Source organism: Pipistrellus kuhlii, unplaced genomic scaffold (assembly GCF_014108245.1).
Source record: "Pipistrellus kuhlii isolate mPipKuh1 unplaced genomic scaffold, mPipKuh1.p scaffold_m20_p_5, whole genome shotgun sequence".
In the NCBI taxonomy this organism is placed as follows: domain Eukaryota; kingdom Metazoa; phylum Chordata; class Mammalia; order Chiroptera; family Vespertilionidae; genus Pipistrellus; species Pipistrellus kuhlii.
This window is the reverse complement of record NW_023425551.1, coordinates 7,063,993-7,088,582: the sequence shown is the minus strand read 5'-3', so window position 1 is coordinate 7,088,582 and position 24,590 is coordinate 7,063,993. Positions and strand designations below refer to the sequence as shown.

The following is a 24,590-nucleotide window of genomic DNA, read 5'->3' as shown; positions in this document are numbered from 1 at the left end:
ACATCAATGAGGGAGAGTCATCGATCAGCTGCCTCTTGCACACCCCCTACTGGAGATATGCCTGCAACCAAGGTACATGCCCTTGACGGGAATCGAACCCGGGATCCTTCAGTCCCCAAGCCGACGCTCTATCCATTGAGCCAAACTGGTCTCGGCTACATCGATATTTCTCTCTCTCTCCTTTCACCTCTCTCTAAAATAAATAAGCAGCCCTAGCCAGTGTGGCTCAGTGGATAGAGCGTCAGCCCACAGACTAAAGGGTCCCGGGTTCGATTTCCATCAAGGGCACATACCTGGGTTGCAGGCTCAATCCCCAGAAGGGGGCATGCATGCAGGAGGCAGCAGATCAATGATTCTCTCTCATCATTGATGTTTCTTTCTCCCTCTCCCTTTCTGAAATCAATAAAAATGTTTTTAAAATTTTGCACTTTTCTTTTGTAAAGAAGTATATTCTGCTTTGTTTTTGTTTTGTTTTTTTAAATATATATTTTTATTGATTTTTTAAAGAGAGGAAGAGAGAGGGACAGAGACTTAGAAACATCCATGAGAGAGAATCATCGATCAGTTGCCTCTTGCACACCCCCCACCGGGGATGTGCCCGCAACCAAGGTACATGCCCTTGACCGGAATTGAACCCGGAACCCTTCAGTCCGCAGGCCGACGCTCTATCCACTGAGCCACACCGGTTTTGGTTCTGCTTTGTTTTTTTGCATTCCTTAGTAACTATCAATTACTAAGGATCAATTATTTCATAATTAAGGTATATAAATAGAACTTTTAAAGATTAAAATGAAAACAAAAGACATAGATTAGAATAAAAAGTTTACTATATGGTGGCAAACAAAATAGAATAATGTGTTACAGAGTTGAAGTTTCTAGAAAAACTATCTATACAAGATCTGACGTCAATCTTAATATCACACACATAGTTACCAATTCAGAAAGTGTTTCCTTCCAGTCTTTCCTTTCATTCTCATAATCTAGGTCTTCAATCCTACATAATAAAAGGCTGATATGCAAATTGTTCCCTCAGGAATTCAACAGGTCGGGAGTTTGACTGCTGGCTATGACATGCGCTGACCACCAAGGGGCAGCATGAAACAAGGGAAGCCCCCAGCCGGCAGCTGGAAGGCCCCAATAGGCCCTGATCGCTGATCAGGCCTAGAGACCCTACCCATGCACAAATTTCGTGCACCAGGCCTCTAGTCAGTATATTGATTATTTATAATCAATCATCCTCTCACTAACAGTTTCTTCTCCAGTCAAGTTTAATGCCTCTTAAACATACTTTCATACATACCTGGCACATAAATCTCTTCTAGTCTGCTATGTCCTCTACTTTTTTTTTTTTTAGTATGTATTTTTATTGACTTTTTACAGAGAAGAGAGAGGGATAGAGAGTTAGAAACATCGATGAGAATCATTGATCAGCTGCCTCTTGCACACACCCCCACTGAGGATGTGTCCCGCAACCAAGGTACATGCCCTTGACCAGAATTGAACCTGGGACCCTTCAGTCCGCAGGCTGACGCTCTATCCATTGAGCCAAACCAGTTTTGGCTGTCCTCTACTTTTAAGAGCTAGCTTTTATTCCAACTCTGTGGAATCTATGATTTCTTAGTACACTGATTTCTTCTTTAAACTTTTATAGCATTTACTGACCAATCAGCTCTTAGAAAACATATACTACCTTGGGGGTAATTTATGTTGTTTTAATATTTTTTTTTTTCTCCAACTGAATTGCAAATTCCTCAAGAGCCTAACTCCTATCATGCACTCCTTCATACTGATAAGCTCTAGGATAGTACTTTCACATAGATATATTTGAGTCTGGTCACTTATTATCAAGAATATGCTTACATTATAAACGTCTATATAATTGTTAGTTTATCCTATTAAAAAGTCTGAACTCACCTGTGTTTGAATATCATCACCAGTCACAATATTACCAACTGCTCTTAATGCAGGTGATACAACTTTATAATCATTGTGCCTAAAATAATAAAAACATTAACTTACACACTACACAGAATTTAAAACTTACAGGAATTTGTAAAAATAGTACCCCCCAAAATCTCATATACTCTTTACCCAGAGAATCCATTCAAGTTTTCACTAATTATCCCATAATTATCTCCATAATAAAGAATCTTATCCAGGATCATGTAGTATACTCAGCTGTTAACCTCCTTTAATTAAAAACAATAATTTAATTTTTCCTTGATTTTCTTTATCTTGACCTTTTTTATGAAAACAAGTCAGTTATTTGGTTTTGTCCAATGTTTCCTCATGACACAAGTTATATACTTTGGCTGGGATAACACAAATGCTACAGTCTTTTTATTACATAGTTTTGGATAGCATATGGTATCTGTTTTCTCCATTATAGTGGCACTCTCCTTGCTTAATTAAGATGGTGTCTACTATATTTCTCCTTTTTGACATTACTTTTTCCTTTTATAATAATTTAAAATATGCTCTTTTTAAAGAAGGTAGTGATAATAGCTCATCACAGAGAAACATGTTATCTTTAATACAAGTGAAATGCCAAATAATTTTCACTACATGACCTTTTACAGACTAATAATTGTAATGAACAATTAACTAAATTATTCATTCTGGAAGAGCAGGAACTACATTCTATACTCAGTATCTTACTCTAGCAGGTAACAGGCATTTTATACATACTTGTTGAATTAAGTAGCTCTCATTCACTAAGAGCTTAAGACTAATGAAATTCATTAACAAAATGAATAGTCTCAACTAGAGGATATAAGACCCAAGTTTAAGGGTCAACTTTTCAATATTACAGCTATTCTCCAAAGTAGGATTATAGTACTTTTTCAGCCCTTCCCATAGATGATTCTTAAGATGTTTAAGAGGCCATTACTCTAACTGCTAAACTCACAATCATGTAATCATTAATTATAAATTATAGTTACATCAAAAGTTCCACCAATCTTCGACAGACTCCAGAATCGATGACTGCTTGAATTTTGTCATTGGGTCCATCAGAGAGATAAGAAAGGGCCCAACACACATCTGCTAATACATCTGAGTCACTGCTAAACAACAATCGTGACAGGACATTTAAGGAAGGTGAAACCTGTTTGGGAAGAAAGAGGCAATGTTTAACATTTTTCTCTACCTAAAACCAAGTTTCTTTAGGAAAATATAGAAATTTGTTTTAAAACTAATGTTTAATAATAGAGAAATTAAACGTTCTATTGTTTTAAAATTATGATCAGATATAAACATGATACTGATTGTGACCCCTATCAATCTGATACTGAATAATATTTAAAGTTTTTAAAAATAATGAAATACGTATTTGGGATCCTCTGTCTATGTCTAAGTCATACACAAACACACCCCAAAAATGGCACATTAAAACTGAGAGAAGTAAAACTATTCCCGTTAAGTTTTTAACATAATGATCATGGAATATGATCCAACTTAAATGAATCCCACTTTACTTTCAACATATACATTATTGGATGTATAATAATCAGTTAAAAAGTAAAAGTGTAAAAAGTACAAAAAGAGGTCTGTAGGGTTTTTTAATGGAAGTCACTAATAAACTATATTTCTTAATGTATTGTAACCCTAAATCTTCAATTAAAAGAATACATAATAGAGATTTTTAATCCTGCTAGCATAAAACTAAAACTAACTAGTTGCGAGGTGAGCAAGTCACTTCATCTCTCTGAGACTCAGTTTTCAAATCTATGAAACAAAGAGGCTGAATTAGATAAATTCTATGATCCTTCCTCTCACATTAGAGAGAACTAGGTTCAAACACTATTCCCTAGTTGTGTAACTATTGGCAAATAACCCAATATCTCTAAACCCCCAATTCTTCACTTATAAACCAGGATAATACAATATCTTTAAATTAGTAAGAATGCATATAGCATCTTAGAACAATGTCTGGCATATAGTAAGCACTGAGATGTTGGGGTTTTTTATTGCCATCCTCGGTATTGATTTTATATTCCTTGGAAGTTTTGGGGTGTTTTTTTAAATCAGTAACCTCACATCTATCTCCTAGTCTCTCTTCTCAGATAAGAGTTCTATGTCAAATGCCACAAATAAAAAGTGATGACAGCTTTTTCACATTCTAATAGTATAGGTTGAGTCGAAACCAGTTTGGCTCAGTGGCTAGAGCGTCGGCTTGGGGACTGAAGGGTCCCGGGTTCGATTCCAGTCAAGGGCATGTGCCTTGGTTGCGGGCATATCCCCGGTGGGGGGTGTGCAAGAGGCAGCTGATCGATGACTCTCTCTCATCGATGTTTCTAGCTCTCTGTCTCCCTCCCTTCCTCTCTGTAAAAAATCAATAAAATATATTTTAAAAAAATAGTGTAGGTTGATGTTTTCTTCACCTCTATTTTAAAGATTGCGAGTACATTCACTATAATCATCTGAAAACACTTATCTTCCCTACTGGGACCTTCCTATAAATATGACCCTAGCCCAGGAACAGAAATCAGTTCACTTACAAAACAGACATGTTCATCTGTAAGTTAGGAAATAGAATCTGCACAACTGGATCCTACCCCAACAATCATGCCTTCACCCTTGCCAACCACCTCCTCTTCCTTGAACAAAGAAATGTGAGAATCAGTTCTTAAAAGCAACTGTAAACTTTTAAATTAAAACAACTAGTGTTACTGATATATCTTTTTACTTATGTAAAAAACAATGAAGTGCTACAGATTTCTATTTTAAGAGAGCAAAATAAATACATTTCTGCTCCACCATCTTCTCACAAACAAGGAGATAGAGAAATACAGGGAATTAGTCAAGTAGATACTACATAATGTTGTAGGCCAGAGGGTCTTAAAGTGGAGTCCATGAACCCCTGAAGGATTCTTGAAACATTTGGGGGTCTTTTATGCAAATTTTTTTCACAGTTACACTAACACATAACTGTGTTTTTTTTCATTTTATTAATATTTGCATAAAAAGTACAAAAGCAATGGTGGGTAAAACTATCAGCACCTTAGCACAAATCAAGGCAGTGGTACAAAATGTACCACAGATCTTTGTATTTTTCATCTCCATACATGCAGTTAAAAGAGGGAAAGGTGCCCTAGGTGTGTTGCTTAGTGGTTAGAGCATCAGCCCTCACACCAAAGGATCACTTATTGGATTCTGAGATCAAGGGCATGTACCTGGCTTGCATGTTCTATCCCCAACCCTGGTCAGGAAGCCTGCAGAATGCAACCAATCAATATGTCTCTCTCACATCCATGTTTCTCTTTCTCTCTCCCTTCTTCCCTCCCTCCCCCTTCCTCCCTCCCTTCCACTCTAAAAATCAATGGAAAAAATATCCACTCATCTTCTGATGAGCACTTGGACTACTTCCAGATCTTAGCTATTGTAGAAAACACTGCTATGAACATAGGAGTGCATATATTCCTTGTGGTTGGTGTTTCAGGATTCTTAGAATCTAATCCTAGAAGTGGGATCACTAAGTCAAATGGCAAGTTTCATTTTTTATTTTTTGAGGAAACACCACACTGTTTTTTATAGTGGTTGTACAATTTTGCTAAGGTAAATAAGCCAGTCAGAGAAAGACAATGCCACAGGATCTCACTTATATGTGGAATCTAAGGAACACAAGAAACTGATGAGCAAAATAGAACCAGACAAGGAAGCAGACAATGGGTTGATGAATCTCAAAGGGAGGGGTGGGCAGGAAGAGATTAACCAAAGAATTTACATGCATATATGCATAGTCCATGGGCACAGACAACAGTGTGGTGAAGGCCTGAGGCAGGAGTGAGAGCAGGGAGGAGGGAGTCAATGGGGAGATAACAGGGGACATCTGCAATATTTTCAACATAAAGATAAATTTAAAAAAGAAAAAACATATAATCAAAGCTAATTGTTTAATCTACTTTTTTTAGATGAAATGTGGAATTCAAAAGGAGTAAGATGGTATCCCAAAAATTTACCCACATTCTACCTTTCTAACAATATCCTACTGAAGACAATACAACTGAGATTGGGAATTTACAAATAACCTATTATTTTAACAAAATATTAGTATTATAGATGGAGAAAAGATATTCTAACACATAAACAGTACAATGTGAAAGCACAAGCCACTCTGGGCTAGTTACTTTAATTTTATAACAGTGGACCTGAATGAATTACCTTAATCTTACGTGGGGCTCCAATTTCCTAAATGACAAAAAGTAGACTAAAAGGTTTCTAAAGTCAACTCTAAGATATGTAAACATCAGTGACAGTGGTTGCCTGAGGAGAGCAATCATGGGTATGGTAGGGTAGAAAAGAAAACTTCCTTTTTACTATAGCTCTTGATTTTGTGTATGTGCAAACATTGTCTAATAAGGAAACTATTAAAATAAAAATAATTTCCATTCAATCTCTAAAAACCTATGAAAAGGAGAATTAAAAGTTTATATAGACAGATTCCTTAATTTGTGTATTTTACTCATACCTTACTAAAGTTTGGAGGAGGGTTTTTGCCTCTACATAAATTTGAGAGGGCCCATACAGCATTTCTGGTTGTTGTAAGTCTGTTTGAATTTTTTAATAACCTGCCAAGGTGGAAAAAAAAAAAAAAGGAATTGTCACTTTACTTTCATTTTTCCACTTTAGCCATTTTCTATCATAACATAAAAATTCTCAATATCTACACTAATAAAAGAGAAACATGCAAATTGACCATCACTCCACTACACCCACTAGCCAAACAGGAGGGGATATGCAAATTAGAAGGACAAAGATGGTGGCCGCCCAGCTGCTCCAGGTGTGAAGTGGCCAGCTGGGGCAGGACACCTGCTATGAGAGGGAGGAAGGGAGGGCAGGGAGGCGAGGTGAAGGGATCTACAGGAGTGGTACTCCGACCACGGCAAAGTTGAAGACTGTAGACTCAGGAGTCTGCAGCAAAGATAGCAGACTCCAGATGGAGTCTACAGCAAAGACAAAGACGGCAGAGGCAGACTCTAGCCAGAGTCTGCAGGGAAGACACAGATGGCAGACTCTGGTCACAGTCTGCAGGGAAGACAGCAGACTCTGGCCGGAGTCTGTGCAGCAAAGGTGGCAGACTCCAGCAGGAGCAAAGGCCTGGGTCCCGGGTGCCAGAGGAAAACCAGTGCTAGAAGCCAAGGGAAGGAAGGCCTATTGCATGCATCTCTTCATGCAGCGGGCCTCTAGTACTTTATAAGGACTTCAAAATGAGCTGGTAAAATAGGAAAAGGTAGTTTTTTAAATTCATTATATTTCCAGAAACAAAAGTAAACAAAAATAGCATTGCTCTATTTTTAAATTTTGAAGCTATGATCTAAGTGGATTCTTACAAGACATAAAACATGTCCAAAATAAATGGAGCCACAGGAAATTAATTTACTTGTCTCTTTATACTTTACAAAGAGTATTAGATTACTTTTCTTAAACTATGAATATACATTATTCAAATTCAATAACCAAGGAATGTGGGGTCAAACTGAATGAAGATAAGGTATTGAGAAGAGATATTGAGTGTGTGTATATGTTTTAACAAATTGTCCTTCTTACTATTTTTTATTTCCCAGCTGCTAGAAGTATGTTTCTTTAAAAAAAAAAAAAAAAAAATCCCTACTCTGCAGTGACATCAGCAAAAATGGTGGAGAAGGGAACTCTGGGGTCAGTACTTCCCAGAAATATGAAAAAAAAAAAAAAAACTTACAAATCCTGTCAAATCAACTTTATCCTAACTCTCAAAGGCAGTCAGAAGTTTACAATAACCAAGAAAACTTTTAACCAGGAAAGAGCTGAGATGTAGCAGGAGAGCTTTCTAGCAGAATAATTTACCCTTGCCCAATCTTCTCCCCAATCTGGCAGCAGCCTTGGAAACAAAATCTGGAAACAATTCCCACTATGAGTTCCTGGTTCCAAAAGGAGTTATGGATAATTTGTTTTCAAGGAATTGTGCTTCCTGAATAACTAATGAAAGATACTTGCCTTTGACTAATTGGGTACTCTCTCCTTAAGATCAACAGCTAATTTCTCATAAAAAAACATAGAGGTCAGCCTGGCCAACGTGGCTCAGTGGTTGAGTGTCGACCTATGTATATTCTATTTTTGTAATTCCTATTCTGCAGTGACATCAGCTCAATCCCCAGTGTGGGACATGCAGGAGACAGCTGATTAATCATTGATATTAACTGATCATTGATCTCTCTCATCATATCAATGATGAGAGAGATCATAATCATTGATCTCTCTCATCATTGATATTCCTATCTCCTTTCCTCTCCCTTCCTCTCTGAAATCAGTAAAAATATATTATAAAACCAAAACCACAGAGGTCAGAGGCAATACAATTAAATATTTAAAATATTAAAAGAAAAAAACTGTCAACCAAGAATTGCTATACCCAGAAAAACAAAAGCTGAAGAAATTCATCATTAATAAATCTGCTTTGCAAGAGTAAAAGAAGTTATATAGGTTGAAATAAAAGGACAATAAACAATAACTCAAAACCATAAGTAGAAATAAAGAACACTGCTAAAAATAATTACATAAATATAAAAGGATATATTATTGTATTTTTGGTTTGTAAATTTTCTTTATTTCTATTTAAATTAAAGATAAATACATAAAGCAATAATTATAAATCTATATTAATGGAACACAATTTATAATAATGTAATTTGTGACAACTTAAAGGAGGTAGGACAGAAATGTATGGGAATTTTTATATAATACTAGAGGCCCGGTGCACAAAATTCGTGCATGGGGGGGGGTCCCTCAGCCAGCCTGAACCCTCTTCAATCCAGGATCACTTTCACAATCAGAACCTCTGGCTTCTAACCACTCACCTGCCAGACTGCCAGCCTGCCTGCCTAATGCCCCCAACTGCCCTCCCCTGACAACCTGGTCACTCCCAACTATCCTCCCCTGCTAACCCAGTTGCCCCAAACTGCCTTCCCCTGCCAGCTTGATTGCCCCTAACTGCCTCTGCCTCAGCCCTCACCACCATGGCTTTGTCTGGAAGGAAGTCAGACATCCGGAAGATGGCTGATCAACTCAATCTAATTAGCATATTACCCTTTTATTAGTATAGATAGATTATATAGGATAGGCTTGCTTAAATAGGGGGGGAGACTTTTTCAGCAGGAGAAAATGTTCTTGCCAGACAAAAATACATAGCCCCTATATCTGAACTGATAACCAGCCATATGCACTATACTGCCAAACTGGTTATTAAAAAATTGAACCGCTTTCTTACACTTTACACCAAACAGCTGTTGCCCCTAAACTCCTCCTCAGCCCCCAACTTAGGTTCTACCTTCACAGTTCACCCAGATTAGGTTCTGATTGGTCAATTTCTATGCCAGTCAGTGTCAAAAGCTCTGCCTCCTAAGCAGCCATTGGCTCCTCGCAGTTCACCCAGATTTGGTTCTAATTGGTCGGTTTCTATGCCAGTCATTCTCCTAGACAGCCATTGGCTCCTCTGGGAAATCCAAAACAGCTCTGCTTTTTTTATTTATTTATTTAATAAATCTTTATTGTTCAGATTATTACAATTGTTTCTCCTTTTTTCCCCCATAGCTCCCCTCCACTTGGTTCCCCTCCCCACCCTTTGCCCTTACCTTCCCCCTCCTTTTCTCACCCATAGGTGTACAATTTTTGTCTAGTCTCTTCCTGCACGCCCCATACCCTTTCTCCCCTGAGAATTATCAGTCCACTCCCTTTCTATGCCCCTGATTCTATTATATTCACCAGATTATTCTGTTCCTCAGATTTTTAATTCACTTGATTTTTAGGTTCTCTTGTGGAGCATCAACCTATGAACCAGGAGGTCAAGATTCAGTTCCCGGTTGGAGCACATACCCGGGTTGTGGGCTGGATTCCCAGTGGGAGGCATACCAGAGGCAACCGATCAATGATTCTCTATCATCATGATATTTCCCTCTCCTTCCCTCTCACTTCCTCTCTCTCTAAAATCAATAAAAAAAATATTAAAAACAAAACAAAACTATGTTACATCTACACAATGGAATACTATGCTGCTATAAAAAGAAGGAACTTTTACCATTTGCAACAACATAGATGGACCTGGAGAGCATTATGCTAAGCAAAATAAGCCAGTCAGAGAAAGATAAATATCACATGATCTCACTCATATGTGGGATATAATGAACAACATAAACTGTAGAACAAAAATAGATCCAGAGACTAAGAAACACTGAACAGAACATCCAACCTCAGCGAGAAGGCAGGGCAGTGGGGTAAGAGATATTAATTAACATAACTAATGGTCACAGACCCTGGGGCAGTGGGATGCTTGTCCTGGGGGGCAAGGAGTGGTGGGGAGGAGGCAAATCGGAGAAAAGGGAGACATATGTAATACTTTAAACAATAAAAGAAAAAACATAAACAAAATAAAATAAAAATACTACTACATATCCTTTTTTTTGTAGAGCAATTATTTAACACAGTAAGCATCAAGTATGTAATTGTGAAGTATGGATTAAGAAAACATACTAGTAAAAGACATATGATACAACTGAAAAACTTTTTCTAATGCTTTGAAGCTATTACAGGCATGGCTAAACACAGTCAAATTTAAAAACATTACTTAAAAAGTTAATTGCAAGTACATAAAAATGTAATTATAGTTTCTTTTCCAAAAGTAGTATTACTTCAATTGTGACTAATTTAAAGTACTTACTCTAAAAGAGGTGGAAGTATTTCACAGTTCAAAACAAAATCTCTGCATTCTGCATTGTCACCAGCAATATTACCAAGTGCCCAAACAGCCTCAAAAAAAGAAAAATATTCCGTTTTAGCAATATCTTAAATAAGATGCTCCCTCTTAACATGAGGTTTTAGTACAGAAGGAACAAAGTTTTCCAGATGTTAAAAAAAAATGCTAGTGCCCTAGCTGGTTTGGCTCAGTGAATAGAGTTTCAGCCCTCAGACTGAAGAGTCCGGGGTTCCATTCCAGTCCAGGGCGCATACCTGGGTTGCAGGCTTGATCACCTGTGCAGAAGGCAACCAATCAAAATGTCTCACATTGATGTTTTTCTCTCTCTGTCTCTCCTCTTCCCTTGCACTCTCTCTAAAAAACAAAAATCCATGGAAAAATATCCTTGGGTGAGGATTAACAAAAAAATTTTTTAAATGCTAATAGGACAATAAGAAAACCTTTAAAAGTGTTATTTAATCAAACTAAAGGACAGTACATTTTTAAATTTTTTCTTACGTACTACTGAAACATTTATACTAAAGAAATACCAAATCTTCAAGAAGAGACAAAACATATCTACTTAGTGAATTTTCCAATTATGTATTCTAGAAATTTGCTCCTATTACAAGGAATTTGTAAAAGAAGGGAAAGTTAAAGCATAGAAAGTTAGGTAAAACTAATAAGAGAAATAGCTTGGACTGATCCTTGATGTAAGTATAGAATCAGTCCAGGTTCAATATATTTTTTAAATAAATGATAGTAAGAGATCAAATTCTTCATTTATTAAACTTCCATTAGATGAGACATTATGCAAATGTGAATTATCATTTTATTATAATCTCACACTCCCACAGGGGGAGCGCCTCTCAGCCAGAAGCTGGGCTCAGAGCTGGCGAGGGCAGCAGCGGTGGTGGGAATGTTGTACATGGGCCTCTAGTTTTATTATATTTTCATTTCAAATTCTTCATATAAGCACAAAAGTAGACATAAGTTACTTTTTCAATTGGGAAAATTTTATAGTTAAGGTTTAAAAGCATGATTTAATATCTTTAGACCTAAGTTTGTATATGTTTTTAAGAAAACTCTTTTAAAATAATGACATTTTTCCTCTGTGAAGTCTAATATTCTGTTGGTGAGGATATCAATTGGTATAACTTTTTTGGAGGTCAACTTTGAAATATGAAATAAAAACTCTAAAAAGTTTTCTATTGACAGGGTAAAGTCATTTTTCCCAAATAAAATAATTATGAGGCACATAAAAACTAATACTTAATGATGTTATCACAATATTAACACCAATAAACTAGAAATAACTCCAACGTATAATTGAAAAATAGGTAAATTATGATACACACTTGAATGAATCAGTAAAATTTTCTTTGAATATAATTAATTCCATAAGAATAAGCTCCCAATATTAGTGTTAAGTTTGAAAATATAAATATATATGTGATCAATTTGCATTAAAAGGATTTAAAATACCAAGACATTTTATTCTGTTTGGATGGTACACATTTTATGTTTAAAATTTTCCTCGTACAACAACTATGAGAATAATATTCATAAAGTTTATTTTAAAATGGTTCTATTCTAACTCATGTAATATTTTTAAAAAGAAACAACAAGCTTGACCGGTGTGGCTCAGTGCTTGAGCATTGACCCAGGAGCCAAGAGGTCAAGGGTTCAGTTCCCAGTCAAGTTTCAGGCTCAATCCCTAGTAAGGGGTGTGTAGATGGCAGACAATTCCTCTCCCTTACTCTCTCTCTAAAAATTACATAAAACATTTATTTTTTAAAAAGAAACAACAAAATAATATATGTTCTTGCAAAGAATAAGGAATCAGAACAGCGCAGGTTTAAAATTTGGTTCAGCCATTCACCGTAACTTTGGGTAAATTACTAAGTTTCTGGGTCTCAGTATGCTCTTTTATAAATGGGCATGGTACTTCCTTATAGCTGAGATCACATTTATAAATAATCAGGATGATGCCTGAGACAGTTAATTTTTCTTTCCAATTTGACATGATGGAAAATAATTGTATTTTAACAAATGCAATACACAGGAAATTTAGTAAAAATAAATTTCAAATCATAATCAGCTGTGGAATTTCCATGAGAAAATTAAAAATCTAATAAATATAACAGTTCAAATAGAAACTTACCTGTTCTTGAACATCTTCATGCTCTGAATTTAGAAGTTTGATAAAAATTGGAACAGCCCCTGTTTCAATCACTACCTTGGTATGCAGAAAAGTTCCAGACGCTATATTAGTTAATGCCCATGCAGCCTCAAACTACAGAAAAATAAAATAGAGTAAATGAAAGCACCAAAGAAATGTCAAAAAAAGAAAGAATGGAAGAAGAGTGGAAGTAAAGACTTAGTGGGTCAAGTCTGAGATATGGACAGCCTTACATTTAATAAGATTAAATTTGACATCAGATTTCACAGAAAGAAAATAAACCTTAATTTTAAAAAATGAACTCTCAATCTAGGAAAATAAGAACTGAGAAGAATATAATAAAAATTTACAACTAATGAGCTAAAGGTGAACACACTTGAATTTATAATTCACAAAATTCTTAATGTCTATTAGAGAGCCAGATGTTCTAAAGCAAGCAATTTAATGTCACACTACTTAATAGAAAAATCCTATATAATAAAAGGGTAATATGCAAATTGACCCTAATGGCAGAACAACCATAACCACCACTTAACCAGTCACTATGAGGCACTGACTACCTCTCAGTCCCTTACCCAGCCGCAGGCTCAGATCGCCCAAATGAAAACAGGGAACTGGGGGTGGGTGGCGGCAGGGGGCACGTTCAGCTGCGGCAGCAGGGGAAGATGACCCCGATCGCGGGACAGGCCTAGGGACCGTACCCACGCACGAATTTCATGCACCGGCCTCTAGTATATTTATGAAAGCTTGGAACTATAAAAGGTAGTTTTGTTTCCCTAGTGATCATCTCGTTCCAACCTCCTCACTTACGAAATAAGATAACTAGAAGTCCAGCGATTTAGGTGAATGTTCCAGTAAAGAGCTCACTATTAGCAGGGCCTCAAGCAGGACTGGTGGAACTCTTTAAGCAGCAGAGCCTCTGAGAAGTCAGTTAAATCAATTCACTTAGAATCTGTATATACTTACATGTGACGGGTTTATAACAAAAGCAACTGAGAAAATTCAATCTGTGTCTCCCAAACAAAAAATTAAGTGGCCTGCAAATCCACAGGCAAACTAAGGAGTAACAATTAAGTTATTAGGAGTGACTTTATAAACTTTTCCCAAAATTACTAACAGTTCCTAGAAGACAATCATGACTATGGCGAGACAAGTGCCACCACCTTTTCCTTTCGCGGCCAATACGTTCAGTATTGCAGAAGCTGCTTTCACTAGAAACTTTCATCATGTCATTTCTAGAAAGCAATTAAGAACAAAAACGATGAAACTTACTTGTAAAGTATAATTTTCATTTCTTTCAAGAAATTTCACAAATCTCTGTACAACTCCTGGTTTCTGTATAACTTGATCAATTGGTGGATTAGGTTCTAAAAATTAAAAAAAAAAAATTTAAGTTTTACATAGGCAAAAAGGCACAATGATCTGGTGTCTGTGTCAATTAACAGGCACACAAAATAACTCTTTCTTAGCTTTCACTGACCAAGTTTAAAATTCTAGCTGGATATAATTGAAGGAAAAAAAATTCTTATAATTGCAATGTTTACTGCAAAGCAAATTCTTTTTCAGTAACTAATAACAAGAAAATTTAGAAAAAGGGAGATGAGGGTAGATAGGAGTGGGCAGAGGGGGCAGAAATAGGGACAGAAAGAGACCATGCCCATTTTTTTTCTTTTTTATAATTATGCTGTTAAGAATATAGTGAAAGGAATACTTGTACAAACTAAAGATGGGAGTTGAAATTAGCAGTGGGAATAATGATTTCTATATTTGCTTCTGTAATTTTTTTATTTATATTTACAAATATTCTATAATCAACATGGGTTACTTTGATAATATGTTTAAAAATTGATTTTATTTAAAAATACATTTTTTAGAACAAGACTCTTCTAGCAAAGAAAAGTACTTCAAAAAATACCTCATAAATAAAAACAGTACTACAGAATGTTGTAATATCAAATAAGCATACTGAAAACAATTCTTTTTTTTTTTTTAATATATTTTATTGATTTTTACAGAGAGGAAGGGAGAGAGACAGAGAGCTAGAAATGTCGATGAGAGAGAAACATCGACCAGCTGCCTCTTGCACACCCCCTACCAGGGATGTGCCCGCAACCAACATACATGCCCCTGACCAGAATCGAACCCGGGACCTTTCAGTCCACAGACCAATGCTCTACCACTGAGCCAAACCGGTTTCGGCTCTGAAAACAATTCTTGCCTTTAGAAAGCAGCTTTCTGAATTTCTGTGTCGCTGTTAGTTGTTGATCAGCATTATTAGAAAAAATCATCTGAAACATATCTGCAGTAATAACATCGTCCTAAAACACAGAAAAGAAAATATAATTAATTTCATTTAAATACTTTACGTGGATAATACCCAAAATACTGCTGAAGTATAATTTGAAATAGATTTTTGTAATATCTACCTCTGGAATAGGTACAGTGGAACTGATATCTGGATCCTGGATAGGACTTTCTGGCATACATTCATCACTTCTGGGCAAAGAGACATTTCTGCGTTTGAACAGCTGTAATAAAAAGAAATCACTCTCATGCTGAGTTTTCCATAGAACAGTAAATTCCCATGGAATTATATTTTTTGTATACGTGAACAAACAAGCTAATAATTTTATCTTATTTAAAATTCTGAATATTTTAGTATTTCCCTATCATTATATCATGAAGACCTAAATTGTCTCTGAGAAGTTAAACACTTTCTGGCCTAGGTTAGTTCTTGTCCTAGAAACTGTGTGTTTAGTCAATCTCAGGTCTTATCAAAGGCGAGTCTCATGAGTAGAATACACATTTATAATTTAAAGCATTTGCGAAAGCACATTATGACCATCCTAGATTATGAGATGCCTAAGAACTTTTCCAAGAATATCTTAACTAAAAAGTAAATATTACATAGGTGAGATAATGTGGTATATTAATAGTTAGTATATCAGATTAACAAGGAATAGAGAACTCCTCTAACAAAAGATGGCCCTATGCTTATTAACTCAGGTTAAAAATTAAGAAAAAAAGAGAAGGAATGAAACATGATGAGGTGAGTAAAGAAAATTTAAAGGTACATTTCACGGGTCACCTCATCATATAAGAACCCTACAAAATAATATAGGCAGTGTTTTATTCTTCTCTGTCAGGTGAAGAAGTTGAGAGACAACAGATTTCTCTAGTTTGTTCAACATTATAGTTTGTTCAACATCAAATAAAGGTCGAGCTGAACATAAAAGCCATTTACTCAGGCTCCAAAATCTTCGTTCTTTTTATCCCAGCACACCAACTTCATGCTGTGCCATCCCAAATATTATAGTGCCTTATTCGATGCTCTCCTTTTCTTCTACTGTCTCTCCTTCTCTTGAACACTTTTTTCCCCTCCCTCCCTCCCTCCCTCCCTCCCTTCCTTCCTTCCTTCCTTCCTTCCTTCCTTCCTTCCTTCCTTCCTTCTCCTCTTCCTCCTCTTCCTCACTCCACTCTCCATTTCTCACTCTTTCACTTCCTTTCCCTTTCATTTCTCTTCATCCCTCTCTTGCCCTCTTTTACTATATTCTTCTGTTTGAAAGTCAAAACCAGACTGACATGGGCTAGCTGAGGAAAGATCTCCTTGATCAAACTGTCCCTGCTTTAGTGGTGTGAATCAGCAGGGCTATAATTTCAAAGAAGCATATAGGAAGGTTGTATTTATAAATTATAAACTAGGATATGTAGAATATCTGGGCTGCAATGGAACTTCAGTCATTTCTGGTTCTTCCACTTAGCAATTATCTCCCTTAGTCCTAATAATTGAGCCTATGAGGGGCAGAGTGCTAGCAGCCAAGGCAGCAAGAAACACCTTCCATGGGAAAAGAGCAAAAGAGAAGTAATACTGGTTTTTGTAAAGAGACAACTCTTGCAAAAAGTCCCAATGTTGTTTCTCTCTGCTCCTGTCCATTTCTGGTAGAGTCAGGGCAAAACAAGACCAATTAGGAACATCTGTGTATGAAACATAACAAAAATTATATGTATACATATGGGACACATATGACACAGAAATGACTTTGTTGATGGTGCTCTGCATTACAGTGTTATTGGAAGAATAGCTAGGAAGTGGACGACTGAACAGAAAAGTCATCCTAAATACAGTATTTCCATTCTTCTTTCTAAACATGAAAAAACTAGAGGCCCGGTGCACGAAATTTGTGCACTGGGGAAGGGGTATCCTTCAGTCCAGCCAGTGCCCTCTTGCAGTCCAGGAGCCCCATGATTGATCATCCCAAAGAGGTAGGCCCCACCCACCTGGCCGGGGCTCCACAATCAGTACTGCGCTGCAGTGGGTGGGCAGGGCCTCCCTCTACAGGGCGATCAATAGCAAAGGCTCTTCCCTAATTGATTGCAGAGCCCTCCTGACTGACTGCCCTGCCAGCCAGTGGCCTATACCTCTCTCTGCAGGGCAATCGTGAGGCAATGGGGACACCCCCCACCACCACCACCACCAATTGCATCGCACCCCCCTTGGCTGGCCTGGCACCAGTGCGTATCATAGCATGGTCATCTGGATGGTTGTTCTGCTGTTCAGCCATTCGATCAATTTGCGTATTACACTTTTATTATTATAAATGAACTTTCTATTTCCTTACTTTGTTAATGCCTCTTTAAAATAAAGCATTTAAAATTTGTATTTGAAACTATTTTGGGAAATAACTGGAGCATGCAATCACTTGAATAACATACTGAACATTTAGTCCCCATCTCTCCAGAGCTCTAGAATTGTCCCTTTTGGAATTTGCAACTCATCTACTCACATGTGCATCTGGTCCCCAAAGACCAATGCAAAGCCAGAAAAGATAAAGGTCCTTGGGAGCCTTTTGAACATTAAAACCACTGGATCTGGGACAGGACAATTCTAGATTCTGGTTCTAAGATCTGCCTTTAGTATTCTGTGATCTTGGGGAAAATACAACACTTGATTTCTCTACAATTTTCTTATCTGCAAGTGAAGACTGAACTAGGATAAAAACCTATGACTTTATGATACTGTAGGAATAGTCTGTTTTGAAAGCCCTAACATGCTGAAGGAAATGTGACAGGCCACTTAGGTATAATAGATGGAATTCACTTTCTAACCTATCTTGCATTGACTTTTACAGTAACAGCAGAGGCCTGGTGCATGAAAATTCATGCACTGGAGGGGGGTCCCTCAGCCCAGCCTGCCTCCTCTCAAAGTCTAGAAGCCCTCAGGGGGTCCCTCAGCCCTGCCTGTGACTCAGACATCGACTGGGCAGCCACCATACGAGGCTTGCCTGGGCCTTGGGCCAGCCTTGGGCGACTGGGAAGCTAAGGGAACTGGGGGACTCTGGAGGCAGGCACACAGAGCAATTGGACCCGCGTGCTGCGTGAGTGCCATCCCAGCACAGCTGAGGGGACTAGGTGTCGCCATCTTGTGGCTGTGGGCACCGCCATATTTGAGGGCATGACAATCAATTAGCATATTCCCTCCTTATTGGCTGTGGGCACTGCCATCTTTATGAAAGTGTGATGGTCAATTAGCATATTCCCTCTTTATTAGATAGGATTTTATATAACAGATGTTTTTGGTATTTAAAGAATGACTGATATAAATCGCCATGATAATGTTCCTTTACTATTTAATCCTGGTTCATTAATTGTCATTTAAGATACCAAATGACTTGTAAAAACATTTTTTAAATAAATAAAGGTACATTTCCTAAATCAAAATTGTTATTTTTTAATAGCTAAATAAACACTGCTTTTCTTCAATCTGTATAGTTCCCTTTCAAATAATTTATTCAACAGAGTTCTTTTTTAATACCTATTATAATACAGAAGGGACTGTGCTAGATACTATACATAGGGAGATGTCAACACATAATCATATTTCTAAAATAGGCCTTTTTCTCTATTTTCTTCATTGTTAGTCCTTTTCAAGTATTAGTTTTGTTAATCCTCACCTAAGGATATATTTTCATTGATTTTTAGAAAGAGTAAAAGGGAGGGGGAGAAACAGAGAGAGAGAAACATGGATGTGAGAGAAACACATGGATTGGTTGTCTCCCGCACATGTCCCTACTGGGATCAGGAGTCGAGCCTGCAACCAAGGCACATGCCCTTGATGGGGACCTTAACCCTAGACCCTTCAGTCTGCAGGTCAGCGCTCTATCCACTAAGCCAAACAGGCTAGGGCTTCACACGTTTGTTTTAATTCATGTATTCAAAATCCACATCCTCATTATTGATAAACTAGAGGCCGATGCACGAAACTCATGCAAGGGGCTCAGCCCCTGCCTTGGCCCCTACCTCTGCCAAGGCTGCCTCTGCCTCAGCCCCTGCCCACCGTGGCTGCATCTGGAAGGCTGTCTGGAAGGAAGTCCAGGACATCTGGACTAATTAGCATGTTACATTTTTATTATTATAGATACTTCTAAATTTAAGTATGTCTTAGAATGAAAAATGTTGAGATGTACTCTTTTAAAAAAAATTTCAATTCTTTATGTGATACAGACAAAGTTCAAACTGAGAAGTCCAAGAGATTTGGATAATGAAACTACAGGAGGAATAGTATGATTAGCTTCGGAAAAAGACTATAATTAACTTAGGGGCAACCACAAAACCACAAAAGCAACAAATTAATATAATTAATTTTTTTTAGGAGGCAAATTTTACAATGACAAATGGAAGTGATCTAAATAGACTCAAAAGTAAAAATTTCTTTAGCACTAGTGATATATTTATCAACAAAACAGAAAAGCTATGCTTATCAGTGATTAAAAATAGCACAGGATTCTGACTCATGAATTTGCTAATACTATTTCTAAAGACCAGTAAATTAAAGACTAGATTTATCTAAATTCAATTTCCTAAAACACTTTTCATTTAAAATTATCTAAAAATTAGCAATATAATACAACTTCTAAAATCTGCATATAATGGTTTTGTGTTAAGCATAATTAATTGTTTTAAAACACCTACCTGTTCTTCCCTTTTTTGTTTTCGTAGCTGTATTCCTTCTTCTTCTCTTCGTCTACGCATCTCTTGGGGATTTAGGGCTTTATTCTTATAACTTTTCATTCTATAGTTATCTTTCCCCGAATAAGCCATGGCATCTTAAAGTTAGGAGAGAAAAAAATGGATACTGATAATTCTCAAACATGAGATGTTACCCTATGGCAACTAAATTCAGGTTCACAAATTAAATAGTCCAATAAAACCCATTCTGAAAATTATGTACAAAGAACACATTCCAGATCAAATTTGAGGAAAAGGACTTAATATTTTAGCACTAAACCATCAAACAAATAATAGATTCTGGCCTAAACACAAAGTCATTACCCTAAGTTCACTGATTCTCAGGCGCATATCCCATTCCTGGCATTTCAACCTTTCTGAAGTGGAATACATTTTAAAACCACTTCGGCCAGGAAATAATCATGAAATAGTTGGGTAAAAAACTTCTAAATTACAGTTTCTGGTAAGATTAAGAAATGGCCAACAGTGAGGTGTCTTATTTCCAATGGAACATGGCATTAGGCTGCAATAAGCACACCACAAATACTTACTGCAGTCTGGCTTCTTCCACTTACTTTAGCCACTGCTTACGAACTAAGGCCACACTGGCATGACTTGAGTCATGACTACAATACCAGATTTCATTGCTACAAGTATAGTTTGTTCTTTTTAAATACTGAAATGTTTGTATATTTTTCTTGGAAATTAGTCTTATTACAAATGTATTTTAAACATTAACATTTAATAAACATTTTATAAGCATATTAAAAACATTTAATTTATATAAATATGAAATTTTATAATTGAAATATATATAATAGTTTTACTTTTAGGAAAATCATTATAAATACTTTTTAATAATACAATAGAATTACATTGATATTTTGATATCTGAAATAAATACTAAATTACTGATATTATAACCTATCCTGGAATTACACATTAAAATGAGTCTAATGCGGGGTTTCAACTTGAATTTAACATGAGATAAGTAATGTGTTTCTAACGTTAGTCTGATAAATTTTAGTAATATACCCATGTCCAACCAAAGAGAATGTTGTGATCAATTAGCACTTACGAAGTAAGCACAGAGAAGAAAAAGTTGACATTTATCTACCATCCCTGACATTTATCTGCCATCCCTGGAAGAAATAGACTATTCAACTGGCAAAATATATTGTAAGAGGTAAAAAACACTAAAACATCTGCATTAAAACCCTGTGAGAACATAGAAGACATAGCAACAAACTGTGCCTTGCAGAGCTCTGAAAGTACTCAGTTATCCTCTCTTACAGAATGAACAAGAATTTCCCAGGGAAGGAGATGAAAAGATAAAAGGAAAGGAATAAGCATTTCAAACAGAGGGAGTATCTGTACTGACAGTTCTTCAAGAAGCCTGGCATAAACACAAAACAGTAAAAAAATGAGTGTACCTGAATAAGAGAACATAAGGAAGAAGGAGCAGGAGATAAAGCTAGGAAGGTAGGTAAGAGCACATGGTTCCTGTAAGCCGGAAATTGATTCAATAATTAGAGGCCTAGTGAATGTAAAGAATACATAATTCAATAACTCTTGCTGAAGATCAGTAATGAACTCTGATCTCCATTTTTTCCCTCCAAGAGACTACGTTCTTATTAATGACACAGAATTTTTATATATGAAATAAAGAACAATGCTAAATATTGTTATTAATAACAATAAGTTGTTTCTAATGACAAATATGTGTTGGTGCACACACTATTTCTGAAATCAATTCATTAAGTATATAAAGAGGGGTGTGGGTGGATTATAAATGTACCTTAATTGCCATAATACATGAGTTAAATTCAAATACACAATGTACTTTTTAAATCATTCTAGCATCCTCAGCCCATTCTGCTCTACCTCTAGCTCCACCACTATCTTTACCAGTGACCTGATTATCACGTCTGTAGGTTTACAGTTGTGAGTACAAAAACAGTTTATTCTTGTATTATTATTAATTATTGTATTATTTTCCATAGAAGCAACTATAAACCTACTTTGCCCTCCCCATATTTGTACATTCATCCTCAGTATATTTATTTGTAAACATGTATTATTAGCCTAATAAACTACCCCATTACAGAATTCACAAATAGAAAACAACTTTAAGGTAATAGTTTTAAAAGGTAAACTAATGGAATTTCTAACATTTTCTCTTCACATCTAACTGAATCACTTATGCCTCCTAAACACATACAACAGACCATTAATCTAGGAAACTACATTAAAACTGTTTCACATAAATATGTTAACCAAATAAAATCTAGCTCCAGCACTGACATATCCTTGGTTCCCTTTTCTTCTACGGTACTAACCTGCTGCCTGAGTCTACACAGCAGTTTAAAAGAGGTCGTAAAGTCTAAACAGAATACGGTAACCTCTAAAGGTCCCTCCTTCTGTAGGATTGTCTTTTTCTCTGGAAAATGATTTCGAATCCTATGCTTTCGAGGCTGCTGTCTCCTACAAGTTATTTCAAACAGAAGAAATGCTCTTCAGACACTCCGAAGTTGCAAAACGGAGGAATTTCTTTCAAGCTTCTTTTTGATCCGGCTCTTTTGAAAACCTCTGTCGAGTTTGGGCAAATAACTGGCACCTAAAATGTTCCTAACATCTATTCAACGGCATGTTTTGTACCCTATACCTCCATCTCTATGGGTTTGGGTGCCTGCGAGTAAAATCACAGGATGGGCACAAAGCGGGCAAGTGAGCCGGCCACAGCCCTACACCCAACAAGCGGGACTTAAAGATCCTACAGGAAGGAACCGCCTCTGATTGACCAGGAAGTAAGTGACTTTCCCCGCAGAATGGGAGTCATTCAGCGTTGTCATGGAGACATCAAGTTGGAAGTGTGTGTGTGTGTGTGTGTGTGTGTGTGTGTGTGTGTGTGTGTTTAACGTGTTCAAAAAGTTCAAGAGTAAGTGCCAACGTCATTTTCTTTGGAGGCATCACCGTCCCGTCTCTCGGCTTTGGGGTCCCGTCTCCGCGGACGCATTAGAAGACACCCTCCGAGGTCCGCGCCGGGCGCTGCGGGCCGAGCATCCTCGCCCCGCCGCCGCCAACGGACCCCCGCTCCCCGGCCCCGGCGGGGCGAGCCGTCAGCCCGGGCCCCCGCGGTGTCTGCCATCGGCCGCGGCCCCGGGCAGACCCCGCCGAGCCGGGCGGACCCGGGGCCGCGCCAGAACCTCCGGGACCGGGCCGCGCGGCGGGAGGGGGGTCGGGCCCCGGCGCTCGCTCCGGGGACAGGCCTGGGAGGGTCGCAGCCGCCGGGCCTGTCCGGCCGCCACGCCCCCGCCGCCGCCTCCGCGGGACCGGCGAGGCCCCCGGCGCGGCCCGGGTCCGAACCTCCGCCGGGAAAAGGGGCGGGCAGCAGGGCTCCCAGCGGGCCGATCCCAGGGCCCAGGCCCCGGCGGTGTCGGTGACTCACCCATGGACGGCGCTCTGCCCGCGCCCGGCTCCCCGGCTCCTCGGCCCCGGCGGCGGCGGCTGCGCTGACAGCCGGGTCGCCCCTCCGCCCCCGGCGTCGAGCGGAGCGGCCGGGTCCGCAGCGCAAGATGGCGGCGCCCTGCGCCCCCTCCCCGCCCGCGGCCCGGCTCCCAGAAGCCCTTGCAGCGGCGGGCGGCACGGGGTCCGCAGCGGGGCAGGAGGAGCGCCCGCCGCCGCTCCGGGGGACCAGCCGGGTGTGCTCCGACTTCGGGGTTTTAAACCCACTGGTCCCTGTGGCCAGAGCGGATCCTACTGCCCAGGTGCTCCGTTCGCGTTCTCAGGGGATCATTCACTCATGTGTTCGCCTGTCCATCCCCTCCCCCCATCCATCCATCCCCCCCATCCATCCATCCATCCTCCTCCCCATCCTTTCTCCTCCTCCCTCCTCCCCATCCCTCCTTCTTATCCCTCCCCCTCCCATCCATCCCCGCCCCCATCTATCCCACAAAGCAGTGTTCGTGACGGCTCCTGGGTGCTAGGCACTGTTTTAGATATTGGAGCGGCCACAGTATGCTCCGCGGATAAAAATGATAACCTCATGGAGCATCACAGAGGGTCTTTCCTTCTGCAGCGGCATTAACGTTAGTATTCCTGTATGCTCCCCTTTGTTTAAAGCTTTTCAACTTGCCATGTAAACTTTTGGATTCTGCCCTAACTGGTGTTGCTCAGTGGATAAGGCGTTGACCTGAAGGGTCCCAGGTTCAATTCAGGTCAAGGGCATGTACCTTGGTTGCGGGTACATCCCCACTAGGGGGTGTGCAGGAGGCGGCTGATTGATGGTTCTCTCTCATGGATGTTTCTAACTCTTTATCCCTCTCCCTTCCTCTCTGCAAAAATCAATAAAATGTATTTTTTTTAATAAACTTTTGGATTCTATAACATCGCTGGATTTTTTTACACACACACACACACACACACACACACACACACAGTAGTCACTGTTATATGAAATAACTCCAGGTAAAGTACTCTAAATTAATATAACACATTTTGAATAGCCTGGTAAACCATCCTGCCTTTCAACAAACAGTATTGAAAACAGACTTTTCCAGACCCAATACCAGGCACGGAATATACAAGTTTTAAACACACACACACATACACAATTCCTACCCCTAAGAAGCTCTTGTTTTCCAGGTAATCCTCCAGTGCTCTGTTCCTGCTATTGTAATTTTTTTTCTTAATTCCAAA

The 24,590-nt window shown here is 38.4% G+C and overlaps 1 protein-coding gene across 2 annotated transcripts in view; it reads right to left on the bottom strand.

Annotated features, from left to right (window-relative positions):
* Positions 1–24,590, bottom strand: part of KPNA5 (karyopherin subunit alpha 5) — a 35,162-nt gene that overhangs the window by 10,004 nt on the left and 568 nt on the right. Inside the window, exons 1-10 of one of the 2 annotated variants that reach the window (XM_045572579.1) lie at positions 23,341–23,719; positions 19,857–19,990; positions 15,314–15,415; positions 15,106–15,205; positions 14,160–14,254; positions 12,870–13,001; positions 10,691–10,779; positions 6,470–6,569; positions 2,943–3,106; positions 1,915–1,993 (exon numbers count right to left, since the gene is read on the bottom strand). In XM_045572579.1, the coding sequence (XP_045428535.1) occupies positions 1,915–1,993; positions 2,943–3,106; positions 6,470–6,569; positions 10,691–10,779; positions 12,870–13,001; positions 14,160–14,254; positions 15,106–15,205; positions 15,314–15,415; positions 19,857–19,990; positions 23,341–23,344 (999 nt within the window). In that variant the 5' untranslated portion in view covers positions 23,345–23,719. Of the gene's footprint in view, positions 1–1,914; positions 1,994–2,942; positions 3,107–6,469; positions 6,570–10,690; positions 10,780–12,869; positions 13,002–14,159; positions 14,255–15,105; positions 15,206–15,313; positions 15,416–19,856; positions 19,991–23,340; positions 23,720–24,590 lie in introns of those variants that run through there. The other variant, XM_036413791.2, reaches the window with a different exon arrangement.